General features: G+C 40.3%; 1 protein-coding gene across 2 annotated transcripts in view; it reads left to right on the plus strand.

Annotated features, from left to right (window-relative positions):
• Positions 1 to 20319, plus strand: part of FGD3 (FYVE, RhoGEF and PH domain containing 3) — a 111054-nt gene that overhangs the window by 83213 nt on the left and 7522 nt on the right. The window contains exons 9-18 of one of the 2 annotated variants that reach the window (XM_062585652.1): positions 382 to 440; positions 2787 to 2933; positions 3499 to 3591; positions 3967 to 4046; positions 4492 to 4522; positions 5034 to 5135; positions 9270 to 9332; positions 15730 to 15852; positions 17748 to 17900; positions 18644 to 19108. In XM_062585652.1, the coding sequence (XP_062441636.1) occupies positions 382 to 440; positions 2787 to 2933; positions 3499 to 3591; positions 3967 to 4046; positions 4492 to 4522; positions 5034 to 5135; positions 9270 to 9332; positions 15730 to 15852; positions 17748 to 17900; positions 18644 to 18700 (908 nt within the window). In that variant the 3' untranslated portion in view covers positions 18701 to 19108. Of the gene's footprint in view, positions 1 to 381; positions 441 to 2786; positions 2934 to 3498; positions 3592 to 3966; positions 4047 to 4491; positions 4523 to 5033; positions 5136 to 9269; positions 9333 to 15729; positions 15853 to 17747; positions 17901 to 18643; positions 19109 to 20319 lie in introns of those variants that run through there. The other variant, XM_062585651.1, reaches the window with a different exon arrangement.

Consider the following 20319-nt stretch of genomic DNA (forward strand, 5'->3'; position numbering starts at 1 on the left):
CTGGTTTTGGGAAGATGCTCTTCAAAGATGCGTGTGAAGACTTAAGTGAAACCTAAATTAACTTTAAGAAATAGGCTGAGTCATGAAAGGTAAATTTTTGGTCTCATGTACTTTATGTACTTTGATTTCCCTAGACTTTTAGAAGAGAAAGATAAATGGTTAGGTATGTGTGGACCAGCTAATCATACAGAAGTTACTGTATATGCAACTGCTTATAAATGTTCTTTTTAGTTTGCAGGACAAAATGTACTCCTTGCTTTTGTAACAATTGTCAGAAACACTGATAAGGGAGATGAAAAAAAACTGTGCTATTAACCAGTATAATCTGGAGAATGCTATGTATGTATGTGTTACATGTAACTGTTTCTGCCTTTGTTGCAGAATCGCTGGAGCTCATTTCTACAGCAGCAAACCATTCCAATGCAGCCATCCGAAAGATGGTGAGTAGAAAGTGTGCAATGGAACTGTAATCTTCACTTCAACCAATGATTCTTCGTTGCCATAGTCTCACTAAAGTAAAAGTGGAGAGAATTTCCAAATAGGGTTTAAACGTAAGTTGTATATCTTAGATCTCTTTTACCATAAATGATCCTTTTGTGGTTACCATGATTTGCTGGACCAAAATTTCCCTTTCCTTGTTCTTGAGGATGCAGTAGTTTGAGAAAGAAGGTCTTCATAAAATCATTATTTGCTTTTCATTGAAAAATGTAGGAAGTATTTTCACTAGATTTGGTCATAAGGTGTCCTTGCAGATTTCCACATTATTTTTAGTGCAAGTTTTTGCTGGATTAAGGGTTGTTTTGGTTTGGTTTAAATGCACAAAAATGTGTGTCAGTAGCTTTGGTAAACTTCCTGAACTTCAAAAGCTGGGCAGCTGGAGACAGTGGAGGCTTCACCTTAAAGCACAAAACCTGGACTTTTTCCCCCTCTTTTTAGTGAGGCCTTTTACCCTGGATGTTAGCATGTAATTTATGTACCTGTATATTTTCATCTTAACTTCAGTCCACCTGTATCTCTTTTTTTCTCCCATCTTTCCACGGGACCTCCTCTTGGATTTTTTTTTTTATTATTTTTTTAATTTATTTATTTTTAAGAACTCTGATATTTTGAATAATTTTAGATCACAGGTATTTGGGAACAGTGTTGTGCGTCACTCTGCCCCAGACTAGAGGAAGTTGTTTTGGTTCCTCTTCATGGGTTGGCAGGCAGCCCATACCATCACACTTCCAGTCCCCGTGGGGACGCCGTGAGACCCTGCTTCCTGTTGCTGTTATTGCGAAGTAACCAGCTGACGTCTGTGTATTTTCAAATGTCACAGGGAAAACCAGTTTTGAAACAGTCTATTTCTGTTTGAATCTAGTGCATTTTCTAGAAAAGAGCATATTTTTGTCCAAATGTTTCTATTGTTAGGTCTTCAACAGCTCCACAAATAGCAGCTCTTCTGTTAGGACCTTTGTTCAGTGTCTCCACCGATACCAGGTGTGTGAGGCAACCAGTGGTTGCTTTCTGTGATGGGTGTTTATCTGTTAATGGAAGAATTGGAAGAAAGGATGGAAGTGGAGCTAACAAAGATAGTGGTATCAACTCAAAAACCTGATACGAAAGACTGCTATGGTAATTTTATACCCCTTATTTATTGCTGATTAGAACCTGAGGTCCCTAATCAGGGCTCCTCATTGCAGTGAAGTCTTCTGTAGCTGATGGGCTTTGACTGAGCAGAGACTCTGAGGAAGACTATCTGATTAAGAATTTTGCATTTGGCCTCCTGGCTTCCCTCTGGCCAGCAGCCACCTCCAGGTGCCCATCCCCAGCAGAGGTGCAGTGGGTTGGTATGGGCTGGGGTTGCTCCCCAGCGACGCAGTGCGAGAGGTACCGGGGCAGCGTTCAGTCTGCACACGCGCCAGCCCAAAGCTCGATGTTACGGCGTGAGCGGCTGCGTGGGGCTGAGAACTGAGCCAGCTCGAGAGAAAAGCAAGTGCAGTAGCAAAACCTCAGAGTGTTAGAGGAGATTGGAACTGATGCTGGCAACGTCTGCTTTCTGTGGAACTGGAAGAAATAAAGCTTGCTTCCAAATCTGGCTTTCACGATGGCTTTTCCTAGACGTATAGACATCTCAAGTCTGTGACTGCTGTCTGCGCTCAGTATCCCAGTTTCTTCTGTAAAAAGTAGCTTGATAACTCCCCTGAGTTTGAGGGCTTAGATGATTTGCTTACTTGTTTTGAGTCTTCCCCCCACACACGCTTCCATTTTGTTTTGCAGTGCGTTTATTTTATTTATTTTTTTTAATCTTTGATCAGAGGAATTGAGATTAGGACAGGAGTTACGGTGGTGTTTATCTACAATGAAGTATTTCAAATCAAATGGCAATATGCAAAGTATACAAAGACCTGAAATTCCAGAATAATCTATAGGGAGATTCAGGTGTGATTTACAGATGTTTTGGGGTGTGTTTTTGAGTGTGCTTGCATAGACATCTGCTCTCGCTTTCTCACCATATGCAGACAGTGCCATTTGGAGCATATCAGCCCAGCTTGTGGTTTGGAAACCAAACCTTTCCAAATGCTATTACTCAGTAGCAAGATTAAAGTACCTTTCTTATTTTGATTTGTTAGAACTGCTTCAGTACTTAATGTAACAGCTGCAAGTGGATGAACTGGTCACCTTTATCAATTTGAATACTGCGTGGAGGAGGGGGGAGTTTAATGTTTACAGAACTTAATCTAAAGTAGAAACAATGCTTTCCTGAAAAGGAAAAAGTACATTGCTGGGGGGTTTTGCACTTACAGGAAAAGATGCACAAGCTTTTGGAGGTCTACGAGCGACTTGGTGGTGAAGAGGATATTGTTAACCCAGCCAATGAACTCATTAAAGAAGGACATATTCAGAAACTTTCAGCCAAAAACGGCACAGCACAGGATAGGTATTTATTCCTGGTGAGTTTTCTGTTGCTCCGTTATTTCCCAGGTTGCTCTGTGAAGCGGTACGTGTCTGTCTTCCTGATCTCAATACAAGCAGCTTTCACTCTCTGCGCCCTGCTGCTCCTTGCTCTGAGCAGCTGTTTTCTCCTGATGCTTTTCCCTTGGGGAGTTCCTTCCTCCTCCCGTGTTATTCCTCACCGATGGCTTGCCAGCTCCAAGATGTTCCCACACAGCTCCTTGGAGGTGACATTCCTGCAAAGTGCCCACAGAGGCACGTTGCCCACTGGCTTGTGTTGCTGGTTAGGATGACCAGCTCTTGTTCATATTGAGAGAAGGGCTCTCGTTTGCTTTTGAGGCAGTTGTGTTGGTGCCAGAGAGAGCAACCAAGACAAAAGAGAGAAGAGGAGGGAAATGGCCAGTGTTTCTGTCTGTCCCCTTCCCTCACGTAATGATGTGTGATTTCAGCCTACTCCTCAAATGTCTCCTGGAGAATTACATTTAAGAGTAAGATGCACCAAAGTCCTAAACTGTTAAAATGCAGGCTCCATCCTACTAAATTTATCATCTTCCCTTATTACAGTTTAACAGCATGGTGCTATACTGTGTGCCAAAACTGAGGCTGATAGGCCAGAAGTTCAGTGTTCGAGAGAAAATGGACATTGGAGGACTGCAGGTTTGTGTTTGTCTCTTTCCTCCCCACCACCTCTTTTCATGCTTATATTTATTTCCCTGAAGCCAAAAATATATGTTCATACAAAAATATAATAAAAATTATAAAATCTGTCTTTGGATCTCTTTTTGGATTTATCATTATGAAGTGATCAAAAGATGGGTAAAAAGTAGTGACTGTATACATACTCTGATTGAAAGCCTTAACTTGTCACCTGTCAGGGACAGGAGCAGTCTTTTTCTCCTGCTGCTGCTTGGGGACAGTTGGTGATACGGATTTTGGGGTTTAATCACAAGACAGATAGTTATGGAAAGGACACTTTGTCGTTGATTGAAAGAAGATGGAGACAAACAAGAAGCTGATTTGTTCTTTTTGCAGGTCCAAGAAATTGCCAAGCAAAACGTGGCTCATACGTTTTCGATAACAGGAAAAAAGAGATCACTGGAACTGCAAGCCAGGTAAGGTGTTTGTTCTGTTTTTCAAGGTTTGTGAATATTTATGTATAAATCTTTATCTAGGAGGTTTAATTGTGCTAGTATATCAGAGCTTTAAACCACGAGGCAATGGGTAGCAGAAATGGTTAATTAACATATGTAAGAAAATTTATTGGTCCTAAGTCAGACCATATTAAAGTGCTATGATAATTTGCTGTGTTAAATGTGTAAGATATTGATAGTAATGCTTAGAGATTCCATCGAGGTGATCAATCACATGGTTTTGGCATTTATTTTGTATGGTAAAAATTAAGATCAATAATCTATTAGTGATGTTTGTAGTATAGTGGATATATAAGTTTAAATCTTCATAGATATAAAGATATGGAAAATATCAATAATTAGATTTACTGAAAATTACTGAAAGTAGAGTGATAATGTCTTACGTATTTTTGTTCTGTTTTTACAGGACAGAAGAGGAGAAGAGGGAATGGATTCAGGTTAATAAAAAACATTATGATATGGGTGAAAATCACTGTGCAGTCAGCATCTTCTGTTTTTGAAACCATCTCTTTGGGGTTCCGAATGAACAAGGCTGTGTGAGTCCACAGCGGCTTATGGAGAAATCTAATACTCCAGTTGGGGGGTCCTGCTGCTGACCTGCTCTCTCTGTGCAGTGCGCATAGTCTTTGGATGGATTCCCGTTTTCTGCAATCCCCAAATGCTGTCAGATAAGAAGGGAAAAAGTCCTAGGTCTTGAGATTAGGCTGTATATTCTTGCAGGAGGCTGACTTGCAGAAACACTGACTGATAGCATTCTTAGTTTTTAAGTTAACAGTAGTGAGTTAAGAATAACATTCTTAGTTATTAAGGTTTTAAAGTTTCTCTTTTGTTTATACAAATGTCAGGGTTTGTTCACTAAAATGATAATTCTGATCAGTTTCCTATGAGAGAATTTTTCCAAGACTGCTTTTGTGACTCTTTTTATCTTTGCTGGGATTTTTGTTTCAGGTCATTCAAGCCACAATTGAAAAGCACAAACAGAACAGTGAAACTTTTAGAGCTTTTAATAGCTCTTTTTCTCAAGAAGAGGACCATCTTCCTGATTCATCAGTAAGTGCAAGTGCATAATTGCCCTTCTTTGTTATTATTATTATTAAACTTCTTTATTTATTTTACCAGCAGTTGACTGGACTTAAACAACTAACTTTAAAATACTATAGTCTTATTCTTAGATTTTTGTATTACTTTATTATACAGTCAGCTCCATTTCCCCAGCTTTCAAATGCATATCAGCCATAGTTATCCAGCCATGCAGGTATGGAATAAATTACCCAAGGTAATTCAGTGCAGAGACCTATCAGTCATGTTTTCCAGACTAGAGGCTCCTTTAGCATAACAGGTGTAATTCTTCAATGTTATGAGAGGTTGGCTGTCTGGAATGATGTTATGTGCCTGGGAGATTTTGTACATTACCTTTCCCCCATCTCCTTGGGGTTGCATCTTGGTGTCTGTATCTCTTGTTTAAAAGAGTTGAAAGGAAATTGAGAAATTTTGTAGCTATCTTAACAATGCTGTCTTGTAGATAATAAACATGTTCCAGAAATAGAATCTTTAACTAAATGTGCAAAAGTTTGTTCTGTTTTTTACAGAAGTGTAATAATTTACTCCCTGCTGTGTTTGCTAAGAATTTCTTTTTGGAAAACAAAATCTCTCATGTGAGAGTGAGGATGATAACATTACCTTTTGATATGGCTTGAAAATGGTGATAATGACTTAAGGCACAGTCATTTACTAAAAGCTGAAGGGAAAAGGGCATGGGAGAGGGAAGTTTCTGGGACTTCTCTGCAGAGCTGCTCATGGGTTGATGGTGTCATGTGGCCAAACATGATAGATCTTGGAGCACAGGGGAAAATGGTCCATCTGTAGAGATTAAATTTAGGGATATTTTTACCTTCCCCCAACACTACCAAACTTTCTTCTTGTTTTGTTTTGGATTGGGTTTTTTTGTACCTAACCATTGTTGGAAATTCTGCTCTCCTAAAACTGCCCCGGTGACTCTGTAATGCAGCTCGTGCTGGATTTGTACCTGAGTGATTTCCCAGGGGGCTCAGGGAAGATGTTGTTCATCCCTCTCATCCCAGCATTAATCACTGCCTGACAATGGAGATCTTTGCAAACCTCCACCGAGTCCAGGATCCCACTGCTGAGAGTGGTCAGCAATGATCCATTTTCAGAAGATACTGTAGCTTGCTGGTCATGAAGTATTCATCAACTAAAAATACTCCATTTTAAATCTGGAAAAAAAATAGGAAAATGCTTTTTTAAGTTAACTCATGACCACCTTCAGAACCAAGATGCTCTGATGGAAAAGTATCTTTTGCTGATAACCAAACTAAGCAGCGCACATCTGTCTGTCCAGTTAAGACACAGGGTCTGTTCAGCTTCACAATTATTGTCTTACTTTTTAAATTTCATTGTATTTTGCTTCTGTGTTAACGATGTAACCACATGCTTGTACTCCCCTGGTTCATAAATCTCAGGCAGAACAGAAGACTGGTTTCTCTCCTGCGTTTTTAGGAAATTAGGTTATCTAGGTAATCAACTCTGAAAACTGAGGTCAAGCTAAACGTGGCAGAAATTGCTGTCAGTTAAAAAGAGCAGAATGTAGTTCTGTAAGGAAAACTGTACAACTATGAGGAGCATTCTTAGTAGCAGTGTTGTGCTGTGGGTGCATCCACTACACAGGGCTCATCATCGTTATGGGATACTGGTCAGCTTTAGAGAAAATATTAGAGCAACCTTCCTTTTTTGCTCTCATGAATGAACAGATAAGTTATGCTTTCATGGATTCCAGGTCAGATCTGGAAAAGCTACTAGAAATGAGACTGTGGTTCTAGTCAGCTTATAGAAAAAGAGACAAATTACTTTTCTAACATCCTCTCTCATATCTGTGGCTATACATTTTATATGCTACAACATTTGTGATTAATTTTAGTTGTATGACTGCTGTGTGTCTTTGCACACAATTCCTAACATACTTTCTTTTTCCCTGCTGACTTGCATAATCTTACACAGGCATTAAGGGCTGGTCCTCAGCCTGTGATTCACCTGCAGAAGATCTAGAGTTTCTTGCAGATGCAGAGATTTGACAATAGGACTGATAGTTTGTTCTGATATTTAACATTTGCCTGTGAGGGCTATCTACAGGAATTACGGTTCCTGGTGATATTTCTTTCAATTATTTTTATTACATTTAAAAATCTTAGGGGAAAAAAACAAAAAACCCAGACTCTCAGTCGTTGAAAGGAATGTCTCTGTCACCCGCTTGCCCTCTCCTTTACCTGTGCATTTTCTCATTTTCACATTCCTGCTTGTCTTTTATTCGTAAGTGTAACCCAGTGAGACTGTCAGCGTGGACACTGCTACGGTGCAAGTGAGAGGAATAGTAATAAAGTCCTACCGGTCAAAGAAGTGGCTATTCAGTGTCATTGCCTGCCAGTCCACTGCACAGTTACCATAACCATAGTCTTTTAAAGAAGCCTCTGTGGAAAGCTTCAGGGTCCCACTGTGGCTTAGTTTCTTCAGCAAGATGACACGCATTTCCTTGCTCTCTGTTTTTGTCTGCTGCTTTTTAAGGTTATGTAAATGTTTCTTCTTTGTAAGCCATGTAAATGTACTCCCAAGGAAAAGGACCATCCTTACAGCTGTTTTATCTCAAAAGAGTAGAGACTCATGGTGTGGAGGAAGAACCCGCTCTGTGTGTTACTAGAAGACTGCCAAGGAAAAGTAGTACCTTCTCAGCAGAGGGCTGAGCTCTGTGGAAGTGGCGACCTCAAGATGTGAGAGCGCTTCTGTTAAATCACGATATTTGGAGGCTGTGAAATCACCTTTTTCCCCCTCCGCTTTTCTATTCCTCTCCCTAGCTCTGACTGTTCTTGGTTAAGTTATTATTTGCATATTTAAGATGTATAATGTGTTTAGCATGTTATTCCAGATAAATATAAAAAAGGATCTGGAAGGACAACTGGAGAATTTTCCCCTTTTCACTAAACTTACGGGGGAGTTTCTCCATCTCTCTTTCAGACCCCGTTTTCTCTCCTTGCTGTTCACTTCCACTCCTGACTGCTGTGTCAGAGTAGCTGTGTGTCCTTGCTGGGCAGGGTGGCCTGTGGTGCCTGGGTTGATTCTAGGATTTCTGCTCAGAGAAACTGCTGAGGACTAGGAAGACCATAGGATCGCTGGGCTTTTGCAGAGGCAGATATAGTAGGCTGAGTACACGTTGCTTCCCGCTTGGTAAGGCTTCCTTCCCTAAGCAAGCCCTCTTCGGGCGGTACAGTCCTACCGGGGAGTTTGCCGTGGTCCAGGCTGCGTTTAGACCTCACCGCTGTGTTTGCTCATGCTGTTTGTTCTCCATGGCTGCATGACTGCATATAACTAGTTAGAGTAGAGAGCAGAATGAACCTCTTCAGTCTGGTTGCTTGCTCAGTGCTACACTTCAGGTCGTTTCTAACAGCAGAGGTAAAACATTTTGCTTTAAAATTGGAGGGGAAGCTGGAGTGCCAAATGGTTTGGAGATTTGGATAAGCTCAAAATGTTTGACTGGCAAAAGAGGAATACTCTACAAGTGTAATGGGAGACTTGGTTGTGAATAGCCTAATCTTTTGAGAACAAAGCATCTACAACCCCTGTAAATTAATGACAGATGAAATACTCTTCCTTTTAGGATGTGGCCTGTGATTTCAGTGTACACAAGCTTGTTATTTGCCTTCCAGTTTATGTATTGCATACTTACAGATGCCAGTTTGCATTTTTATTTTACATAAGACATTAAGAAATATCTTGCAATTAAGAAAAAACTTAAAGGAATACTTTTTGAATGGGGTAAATAGCCTTTCTCCTTCAAATCCACTGACCACACAAAGCACTTGCCCTTTTGGCTTATACGGATTAAATGGAGAGGTGCAATTCAAAATCTGCCAGTTTGTTTTATACAGTGCTCTCGGAGAGAGGCACGCAGGACAGTGAAGAGCAGCCCCGACAATGCAGTGCCATCTGTAAAGTCACCCACTTCAGAGCTGACTGAGTATTTGAGAGTGGTTGAGTGCACATGCAGTTAAAGTATACTTGCAAGCAGAACAGTTGAGGAGTTAGAGCTAAATTATTCCATGTTTTGTTTTTAACATTTAATATATTTTAGGAGGAATCTCTGCACTGAAGTGTTCTGTGTCATTGTGTTTCCTTCAGATAGCAAGCACCAGCTCTGTCGAATCTATGCCAGGGGCAGATGGTGGTGGTGCATTTGGAGGGGTAAGTGATTTGAAGCTAATACTTTTGGTAGAGCAGCTGGTTTTGTTTATTTATATATATATATATATATATATATATGTATATATATGTATGTATGTATGTATTTCTTTTGTAGCAGGAAAAGATCAGTTACTTCAGTGCATCTTTATATTCTGCTCTCTCTTGCTGCAGCTGTGCTGTTCTTAATTTCTTATCTAAGTTATACCCCCAACTGCTTGCAGAATTTGCACCGTCAGTGAATTTAAGTCCTCTTCTTCTAGATATGTGCTGCACAAACTCTATATTTTTTTTAATTTGGGTAGGGAGGTATATTGAATGCTGGAGTAGGGGATAGAGAAAGAAGGAAGCCCGACTGGTTTATGTTGTATAACTCAGAATTTCAATTCCAGAACCAAAGTTTGATTAACACTTTTTTCATAGTGTGCTTTTCCTTTTTCTGCCAGTCTGGAGGAGGACTTGATAGTGCTTTCATACATCTTTACCCTTTCAGTAGTTGGTTGCTATAAAGGCAAAATGCATTTTTAAAACTATTTTTCATTTTGCTGCGCATAGCACTCTGCTGCTGAGTCAAACCAGTGCTGCTTTCAAAAGAGGATTTCAGTCCTTAAGAAGGTCTATATTTTTGCATGTATTTCCCTTCTAAAGTGTCTTTTGAGAACAAGAGATTTTCAGGAAATGCTTTAGGGTCAGCTGAGTTTGCTGGGGAGAGAAAAAAAACCCACAACCAATATCTGCTGAGACATACTGTAGGATATTACATATTAGCCTGACCTTTTCAGTAATAAAGGAACCACTTAACAGGCTCTTCCAGACCTCTGGCCCAACCTGTGTAGAGTTTACAGAGTATCAGTGAAAAGTTGCCAAGTCTGTATGAACAAGAACAGGTTTTATTAAAAATAAATGTGCTTGTAATTAAAATACTCTTTACTGTTTATTTTTTGCTCACATATTTTATTTTCCCTAAAGAATTTTTGTTTATAGTTAGTTTCAAAGTCACTGCCATTGTTACTCGAGTTACAGATGCTACAGTGAGCTAGCTACTTAATGAAAAAGTGTTTTCAAACAGCATCTAAAAATAAGCGCACAAAAATTTCAGTTGATCTTAAAATAAATTTTAGTTCTAAGTAAAGATGTAAATATTTGGATCTCTTTAGCTGATGGTAGAATTTGAGTCAGTGGTTTGCATAGTATGCCTTGACATATTAAGTAATTTTCCTTAAGTTGTATATTTAAAGAAAAATTTAAGTTTCATAAATAGAAATAAAAGTAGAAGAGATCAAAGCTAACATACTCCGTATTCATAGTACTGTTTTTTGTATCTCGTTTTGCTGTGTTTTAACAAGTGGATAACATCAGTGTGAGCAATGAATTAGTTACAGCTTTAAAAAATATTAACCTTTAATGATGACATCTGTTTTAAAACATGTTGCTGACTGCATGAGCAAGAAGTACATTTTGTGCTTAACAGCTTCCACATGCAAACCGCTTGGTGGTAGTGGTGGTCAGCAAACTAATAGCTCCTTCCTGTGGTTCTGCTGAGCCCAGTGAAGAATCTGTGGGCATCTTAAGTGCTGCTTGTTAGCCTAACCAGGGAGTAAAAACGTAGTACAGGAAGTACAATCTGCTTGCTGTACGATGTTGTGGTAACTGCTGCACTGTTAGCAGAGATCACACAGTTCAGTACTAAACTTTCTCTGTGCACATGCAGAGCACAACCCAGTGGAAGACTGTCTTCCATACGATCTTGCATGTAATGACATCGGTATACGGAGATACAAACCAAACAGTTCTGTGGCATTGCAGAATGTGATTTCTTATGTACATCCAGCTTTCCAGAAGCACCTACCGAAGCTCTGCCTCAATGCATACATGTGCGAGTACATCATTTGCAAATGAAAATACACAGCTGCATAAGCATAATGAGAACAAAAAGGATTTGAAACACTTTTGTTACTCATGTGTCTGCCCATACAAGCATCTTGTCAGCGTGTGTCCCTTCTGTATAGTGTATATGTAACATTGAGGTATGATTTTAAGCTACTAGCCCCTACATAGGATGAAATACAGAGCAATTAATAAGTAACAGAAAAACAATCTCCTGAGCCTATTATGTTTCTTGCTGTTACTGTGAGGTCTTCAATGTTTCTTCCCTGCCTTTCAGAAGCCAGTGGAGACTCCAGTGGTTCACTAATGATGCAATATCTGCTTCCCTGATCAGACAGCCACAGACCTTGGCCTTACAGTCACATAGCTGTAGAGTTGTACTCATCACTGGGACATACTTTTTTCCTACTAGAATTTTAAAATTTGAAGAGAATGTTTGTCAATATCTAGAGATTTTAATCAACTGCGGAGTCAAAGTAGGTTAGTGATCAAAGCAGACCAGTCTGAAAGAAGCTGTTTTGTATCCTGTCTCTGAACAGATCTCACAGAAGTGTTTGCTCCCATCAGGCTTGCTAATGTCTAAGTAAGGCTACTGGGTACACCAAGAGAGGTGAGCAATGTGGCAGTTACTTAAGTATGTTAGGATCAAGGGACTCCAGTCAAGGGTAGGGCAGCTTCATGCTAGCGTCCCTCTGAACATACATTAACACTGAATAATGCAGCTTGAGTAACAAAGGACACAGCTGCAAAATGACTGTGTCTTCGATGAACAAGGTTTGCGGATTATAATGCATTTCCTTGTTTTCTACAAGAACCTCTCCATTGGGATGGTGTATAGGTAGCATGTGGCGCTGTCTGCTTCCTGTGGGATGGGTGGGCAGCTGAGTCCCAGGCTTTTCACGGGGATTGAAGGCAAAGTATTGCTTAATTGTTTCCCAATATCAGCAATAAAATAATGTAATATTGAGTCACTTGGCTTAATTTTTCTGGATTTGCTCACTGGAATTTGCCAAGTTGTAAAGAGAATACAACTCTCTTGTATTTTCATTGTACTTTCATAGTATTGAAAAGCATTGCTATTATTTGTTAATATTTATGAAACACTTAGAGACCTCTTTATAAAGGCCCTTTTTGATTAATAAAATTAATAGGAAGTGCTTGTACACTACAGTGTGAGCTAAAATATAATGGTCTAAAAAAGCTCATGCACAGCTCTTAATAACTTTCATTCTGAAAATCTCATCCAATATAATACCCTCTTTGCTTTCTTCCCTGTGTCAAATACATGGATCATGCATTTCTGAAAGCATACACTGTCCAGGCTGTTTAACAGTATAGAGGAAGTCACATGAGGCCCCAAGAGGAAATACTCAGCTTGACTCCTGTCTGTGTTAGAGAGAGATGCATTGTAGTGGTGGTAGACATTCCCACTGAACTACAAATCAAATTAACCAATTTCTACATGGAACAATCTGATTCAATTCATGCTGGAGGAGCTGATGCACTTTTCCTATGCAGGCATGTGCAGGTATCAATCAAAAGACAAAAATTGATTTTGTTTAGCATTTTTCAAGATTGCCTTCCAGTAACAGCTCACAAGACTAATGACGGCTTCATTTGTGCTCCTGCAGTTCCAGTAACACTAGTGAAATTAAGGACTAGCATCAAAATCAGAGTTGTAAAGTGATTTATGAGAAATGGATTACTTTAGTCCATGTATATGATAGAAATAAAAATGCTACTCTGTAGATTGCTGCTGATCAGTATAAGTAGATCAAATTGCCTTAATTGTATGGCTGACTTGGAGAAGTCTAACAATCCGAAAGGAACATTTTTCCCAATGATTCATCCAAGGCACTGTTCAGTTGTAAATAAGTGTTGCACTGGTTACATCTGGTTCCTTACAAGCAAAGTGAAATACTGCGCTGTTTTCATGGGGAAAAAGACTTGACTTCGCAGGTGTTCTGCTTTGGACAATTATTGTGTACATATAGGGGGGTTCAGTGATTTTCCTGAATGAGCAAATCCTTATGACTCTGCTTCAGCAAGCTGAATTACAAAACATTTTATATGCTTGTATGCAAGTTTAAAACATTACTTTTGCAGTTGTAGAAAAGATGATAAAAATGAAAGATCTAATTAGAAGTAATTATTTATGGTTTCGTTGTGTAATGCCATTACAAGCCAGGATGGTTTCAGTAGCTCTGCTGAAAGACATTGTGCTTTGTTTTGTACCCAGCAGTGTCAGGGCAGAGTCAGAGAGACTCAAAGATGTGAGCGGTATCAGCAGTAAGGCATCCAGGCCTGTCTGTGTCTTCTCATCCTTCTTCAGGGAGAAGTATTTAAATACAAGAGAACTGAAATGAATGATTTACTATGTGAAGAGAAACTAGTACATCAGTAATACTTGGGGCCAAGAGAAATGCAAAGGTTAAGAAGAATGAAAAATAAAGAAAGGTTGGACTGAATGATGGGAAGAACAACTTGGTTTTCTTCTGCTTGGAAGCATTCCAGTGGAGGTTTGGGGGAAAACAGGCAAGATGATTCAGACCATGCAGGCAGAATAAAAGGCTCTGAAGGAAGGCTGTGAGAAGTCAGCTTCTGGGTGCATGCAACTCGTTCTGTGATCTCACTTTCTGGTTCACAAGACTTTCCTCTGGTATATAGCTGAACTTGTTTCTGAACTGCCCTTACTTGCAAGATCAAAGTTTGCTTTCTGTACTCAAAAGTGCTTCTGAGAAATGGCACATAGCTCCTGCCCTCATCTTTCCATTCTGGTGGGACTGAGTTCTCAGGCCTCACAGTGCTGGTTGCTTTGGTCAGGCTATGCTGCTCCACTGCACCATGCACCGTGCGTGCTGCTACACTGCACCATGGGAGTTAAAGTTTATGAACCTTGATTTTTGAATTGACCTGAAGATATGTATTAGTGGCTCCTGTAGGTTAATCGTAACAACAAAGGCAGCATCTCTGGGAAAATGACAGGATTTCCTCCCACTGGAAACACTTGCCCAGTGATCAATGGGCAACTTTTTCTAATTCGAAGTGCTGCCACCTTCCTCTGGCTCCCAGATGCCTATATCGTGCTCTTAAATAAAGACTTTGAAGAGGGACATGTTTACTGAGTCGGTTATTCTCACTCACGTTCACGTGAGCAAGTGAACACTTGCAACTTAAGGTGCATGTGTGATTTAAAGGGAAGAGGAGTGTCAAGGAGCCAGTAAGTTTATGTAACTTACAGCGGGCCTAATTTTCCCCTGCATCTGCAGCTTTCTCAAGAGTACTCTGATCAAAATTAAGAGATACGAAAATGTGATGTAACCATGGCTAAGAGCTACACTTGATTTTTTGGGGTGCTTTAAGGTGTTCTGAAAAAATGTAAAATACTTCTCTTTTGATTTAGAAGAAATGTTTCTTCTGCTGTAGTTTTTTTAAAAGATTGTCTGAATCAAGGGTAAATAGAATTACCAAACCTTTCTCTTGAAGGAGCTGTACCAGGAAACATGGCGCAGCCCTTTCTTCAGGTCCAGGTCTCCATGCAAATGCTGCCTGGCTGTGGGTAGCACAGGCTGCACCCCAGGGCACTGGCCTTCCCTTGCAGGTAGCCATCCTAACTAGGAAGGAGGAGGAGTATTTATTTATTCAAAAACAAAACAAAAAACAAGCAGGGGTCGACTTGAAGCTCTAGATAAGCTGTATTTTTATGAACTGTGTATTACTTTTTTTTAATGCTCTTCAGCTTATCAGAAAATTATGTAATTGGTTTTATTCAAATCTTGTGACTTTATGTACCAGCCTAGGTGCTTAGCTTAAGAGGATGGTCTTGCTTGAATACCTAGACAGCTGATGGAAAAGAGTCTTCTGCAGAGGGCAGTTAAAGCAGGCTCCGGTGTGGGTGTCCCTTTCTTCCTCTGGAGCCTAATGTTTCTTCAGAGGCTGGGAGAGAGCCCAGAACCTGCCCTCCTAATAAAGCACCTAGTTGGATGGTGTGAGGTCCACTACCAGCACTACTCACTACTTCAGGCAAGCCGTGTTTCCCAGGCTCCTCACGTCTCCTCCCCAAGAACAGGAAAGCTTGCAACATGCTCACAAGCTCAAAAACATTTACATTAACCAAATCGCATTGCACCAAGATGGAAGAAGCAAGTTTTAGAATGAAAGCTCTTCTTGAAAACACTGTGTTGGCAGATCCTGTTTTTGTTTGGTGGGTTTTTTAAAACACCAGACTGCGAGATGAAGTATCTCTGTGGCTGTAGGGACACACTTTGGGGGAGAGAGGCTTGGGGAATTTCCCCTAACAATCTGATATGGCTTAGTAACACATGAGAAACGTCTAATGGCTGAGGTAGCCCTTCCCTGCTAACCTCAGGCCTTCAGCGCTGTTAACGTGAATCCTTTCCTACGTGGCCTGAGCGATGTGTAGCCTGGAGAGGATCTTTGTTGACAGGATAACTCTGTGAATTGTTTTGTGATTTTTTAAAAATAAACTACATAATGGTACTTTTCATTTCAGAGTGATTCCTGTAGGAAATCTTCCAAATCCAAGCGAGACAAAGAGAAGCAGACTTGCAAGAGCTGCAGTGAAAGCTTTAACTCCATCACTAAAAGGAGGCACCATTGTAAGCAGTGCGGGGCAGTAAGTATCAGAGGTTTTTAATTTCCTCTGCGGAAAGCACTGAAGAGAATTTCATTTTTTTCAGTACAGGAACTGAAAGACTTTCTAGTTCATAGCAGATCATCGACAGAATAGGTCTTTCCGCTTGCTGTACCCACTGGGAATTGAGAAACAGAGAGCAAAGCTGGGGTGCAGGGGGCCCAGTCATGGCTGTTTTCAAGACAAATGCTGTGACCTGGGGGATGAAGAGAGAGCGGGTTGTCCCCCCCCACGGGGTGGGCGTTCCTGGAGAGGGGATTGTCCGGTTGGTTTTGTCTGTGGAGAAGGGTGTCGTCCTGATAGCCTTCCTTCGTAGAACAGCTCTTCCTAGGACGAACACACGGTATTAGAGGGGTGAGATCTCCTTTCTCTAAAGCAGAGTCATCAGCAAGTGCTTGCCCCAAGGTGGTGTCCTTCTGCTTGAAAAGGCTGGAGGATCCAGTCCCAGAGGTTTAAGGGCTGGTTACTGAATGGACCTAAGGCCCTTGGGCACCCTTCCCCAGCGCAGTTCAATGACAGATTAATTCTCTGAGATTTTTCTGAAAATCCCGGTCTCGACTAAGATGAGATTGGTTTATGTAATACGACTTGAAACCTTCCTTCTGTGACTTGAGTTTCACAGTTTGGTGTTCCTAATCTAAACAGTATAGAATATTGTTATTTAAATACCATTACTCATGTGGCAAATGGAGATACATTTTCAGTGAAAAAAGATCTAAGTATGTAGCTAGGGAATTTATAGAAACCTGAGTCTCAGCGTTTGAAATAAAATTACTCTGGAGCTGACACTGTTGAACTAGAGTTGGGATTTTCTATCTTCCTGTCTTGTTTTTAGTAACTACTAAAATCATGAAATACACTTCTGGAGATTTAAAATGTTCTACTGAAAAACTCAGTATTATTAAAGAAATTAAATAAAAACTTTCCCCCACAGACAGAAAAATAGCAAGAATTACATCATTAATAATTTAATGTTAAACAGTTGTTTACTATGCAGTGTTTTCTGGTGTGACAATAGCATTCAAATTAAAGAAGTTAATTTGCCTCAAGGAAAGACAATCATATTTCTAAAAATGCTAGCTTGCTTTTGTTTGTATGACTTGGCTTCACTTAGCACTTTCATACAACACGCTGAATTAAGGCAGTTACCTTTGTATGCCAATTAATGTCTTGCAGTGAAGCATGCAATAGCATACACTTGTAACTAAAGGGCATTTGTCGTGTATTAATATACGGTAAATTAGGAATAGATGATAAATGCTGCTGACTGCCCATCTGCGGTACCCCAGGAGACCGTTTCTCCTCTTGGTGCAGCTGTGCCACGGCAAGTGGTAGAGTTAGAACTGGAGTGTGAAACCAGGTTGCACAGCTGCAGATCCGTCGCTCTTCACAAGCCCGAGTTTCATGGGATGGATGCGGCTTTGTGTGCTCTTAGCAGATGAGGAAGAGAGTCAAAAGTTGTTAAACTGGCATCAGACAAATAGTTTCTCATGTGTAATGTATGGGTCTATGTTCTTGAAATGGTTAGCAATTTTGGACATCTGAGTTCTTAAAGCTAAGTCTTCTTTGACACATAGAGGCTTCTGTATAAGGAAAGAAAAGAAAACGTGTATGATGTTACTTGTAAATATTTCCCCAAAGGCATATGTTTTCTTTAGCAGGTATCTTGGTACACAGAATGGGACCACAAAAGCATTAATTTTAACTAGAGGTAAATAAAGCAAATATAATGTTGACTACTCTGTCTTATGCTCACATTAGCTTTTTGGATTTTATTTAATAACATCCCTTCTGCAAGTTACTTTGTGTAGTATATTAAAAAAAAGGATTGTGTTTTAATAATGACTGAGAAGTAAAGCACTGTCTTCCTGATGCAGGTGATCTGTGCAAAATGCTCCGAGTTTAAACCACTTGCGGATAACAGCCGTCATAATAGGGTGTGTAAAGAGTGTTTTCTGCAGCTGTCAGGAACTCCTTGCAGCCCTGGCTTCGAAGCAGGAGGAGAACAAAAGAAAAGACTAGCCACAGAGGTATAGTATTTAGCCAAGAAACCTGCGGTGGGCTAGCTACCGTCAGGAGGTTGTAGGGTTGTGGTGGTGTTGTTTGAGGGGGGGTTTTTGAGACCAGTTATTTTTTCCCCACTATGATGTTTGACTCTGTGGCCTATAACATGCATTGAATGGGTGTGCAGCCTGAATTCTGTTTGTGAGTGAGTGTGCTTATATGTACAGGGATGCACACAGATTTTGTGGCTAAACTTCAACTGTCAAAGTAACAAAAATGAGAAAGAACTTCTGGACTCTTTTCATTATTGTGTGTTTCCATTTTTGAATTACTCTTAGTAGTTGGCACAACTTTGCAAAATAAGATTTTTCCCCCCTTTTACCTCCATGTAGAAGTAGTTGGAGATAATCTTGCACTGTGTTTCACATCGTCTCAAAATATTATTGGAACATTTTTTTCTTCATTGATCATGCAAAAGCACACGATCCTTTTTGAAAGACTGTCAGGATGCACTGAAACATTCTCAACCCTGTTACAATGCAGCTTTTTCCAGGATGTGATTTTTGCAAATTATACTGCATAAACTACTGCTCCACGATTACCACAGATGTCACCAGTCTTTATATTACAACAGCAGCACAACTTACCCTATTTTTTTTTTTTAGCAAGAACAAGACCAACATTCAAAGTACCTACATATATTGACAAACTTGTCTATTTTATCCTCACCCACAACAGCTGAACCTGTTCTTACTAATGCTTTTTCTAGACTATGGGCAAAGCTGAGAGACCTGTTACATGTCACAGTTTCTACGGGCCACCCTGAAGGAAAGATTTTTATTTATTTTACCTGTGAAATACAACCAGAAGTCACTGTGGGCTTAAAAGAGGACACTTGACTCAGTTGAAAGTGGATCCACAGAGATACATCTTCAGAGGGGTGCATCAGGTTCTTGAAAGGGTCACCTTGTAAGGACTTACTTAATAGAAAATCATCCTTCTGATATGCTACTACATGTCACCCTGCATTGAGAACTATCTGGAAGATCAACCAACATTTGTAGCCTGTACTGATAAACATTTTACCCTGGAAAATGTCTTCCTGGGAACCACCTCTCATATGCCTTCAAATAGCCTTCCAACCTTGCTATACTCCTCTTCAGAAACAAGCTGTGTGCAGAGGACCGTGACTGAGCTAGAAATGTAAACCTGCCAGTGTCTGTCCACAACTCCTGTAACAAAAAAAAAAAAAAAAAAAAAAAAAAAACTTCTCCAAATAAGGTGATCTTGGGTGCTGCCAATGTCTTATTTCATTCCAGGGTGCTAAATGTCCTGATGGTCATCATGCAGGTGGAACTACCCTGGCACTGTGTGTGCCTGGACGGGATCGGCGGCTCGGGTGGTTTGTCAGCTCTGCGCCCCAGCCCGTCCAGAACCTCGGAAATACCGGGTGTAGAAGAGCTGCAAGAGCACGTTGCCCTTCCCGGACCTGCTGTGTCCGCGGGGCGCAGTGAAGGCTTTGGATCCAGAGCTTGATACCATTAAAAACCTCGGCCACGTCATACAGCTATGCCTACAGATGAAGAGCACTTAATATGCATCAGTAGTCTGTGGTATCTTACTATGGACTTTCTAGGACTGTTTCAGCAGAGCTGTTTGCCAGTAAGGCGAAAACCTACGCTTACTCATCAGAGAGCTCTGCTAATCTGAAAAGCCAAAAAGCAAACCAGTGAAATGTGACCTATGGCTTCACTTCAGAAAGCAGATTACTGCTGTATAAGCCTAAGGAAAAGAGTCATTTTCGTTCATATGCTTAGACTTATAGCTTTGTGCTAAATCTTCAAAGGATCAGGTAAAATGCAAGGAAATAGTTGCATAGAAAAGATGAGAGCCAGCCTTTTTCTTTCCCTCCTATTTACATTAAACTTTGTTAATGAGTGTAATAGCAGGTGAGGAGTTTGATGCTTACGAATGCTCTTAGATGCCAGAAATCCTCAAGAGACTTCTGTGTAAAATCTCGTATGAACTGGAATTCTCTTTTTCTTTGATTTCTATCAGAAGGTGATTTTTTTCAATATTTTTTGCCACAGAGCTCTCAGATGTGGCTCACCATGTGTCTTTGCACCCATCTTCAAGAATGTCTGTTGATACCAGTGCTGCAAAAATCAGTTGTTAAGCATGTGCTCTATTTCAGAGTGAAAGACGGCAACTCAAGTACTGTATACTTCTTCCCTTTTTCAGTCTCGCCTGCTCTGTCTTTATTCCAAATTCCAGACATTTCCCCTGTCCACCTTGTGATGGTAATCTAAAGCAGGCACAGAGAGAAGCCGTTATGCTGCTTTTGAGAGAGTGAATCAAATCCACCAAGTACAAACAGAATAAGACCCCGACATAGACAGACACTAACTGTCTTTGCTGTCCTTTCCCAAAATACCTGCCAAATGA

The sequence above is a fragment of the Rhea pennata genome, chromosome 12 (genome assembly GCF_028389875.1).
Source record: "Rhea pennata isolate bPtePen1 chromosome 12, bPtePen1.pri, whole genome shotgun sequence".
NCBI classification, from domain to species: Eukaryota; Metazoa; Chordata; class Aves; order Rheiformes; family Rheidae; genus Rhea; species Rhea pennata.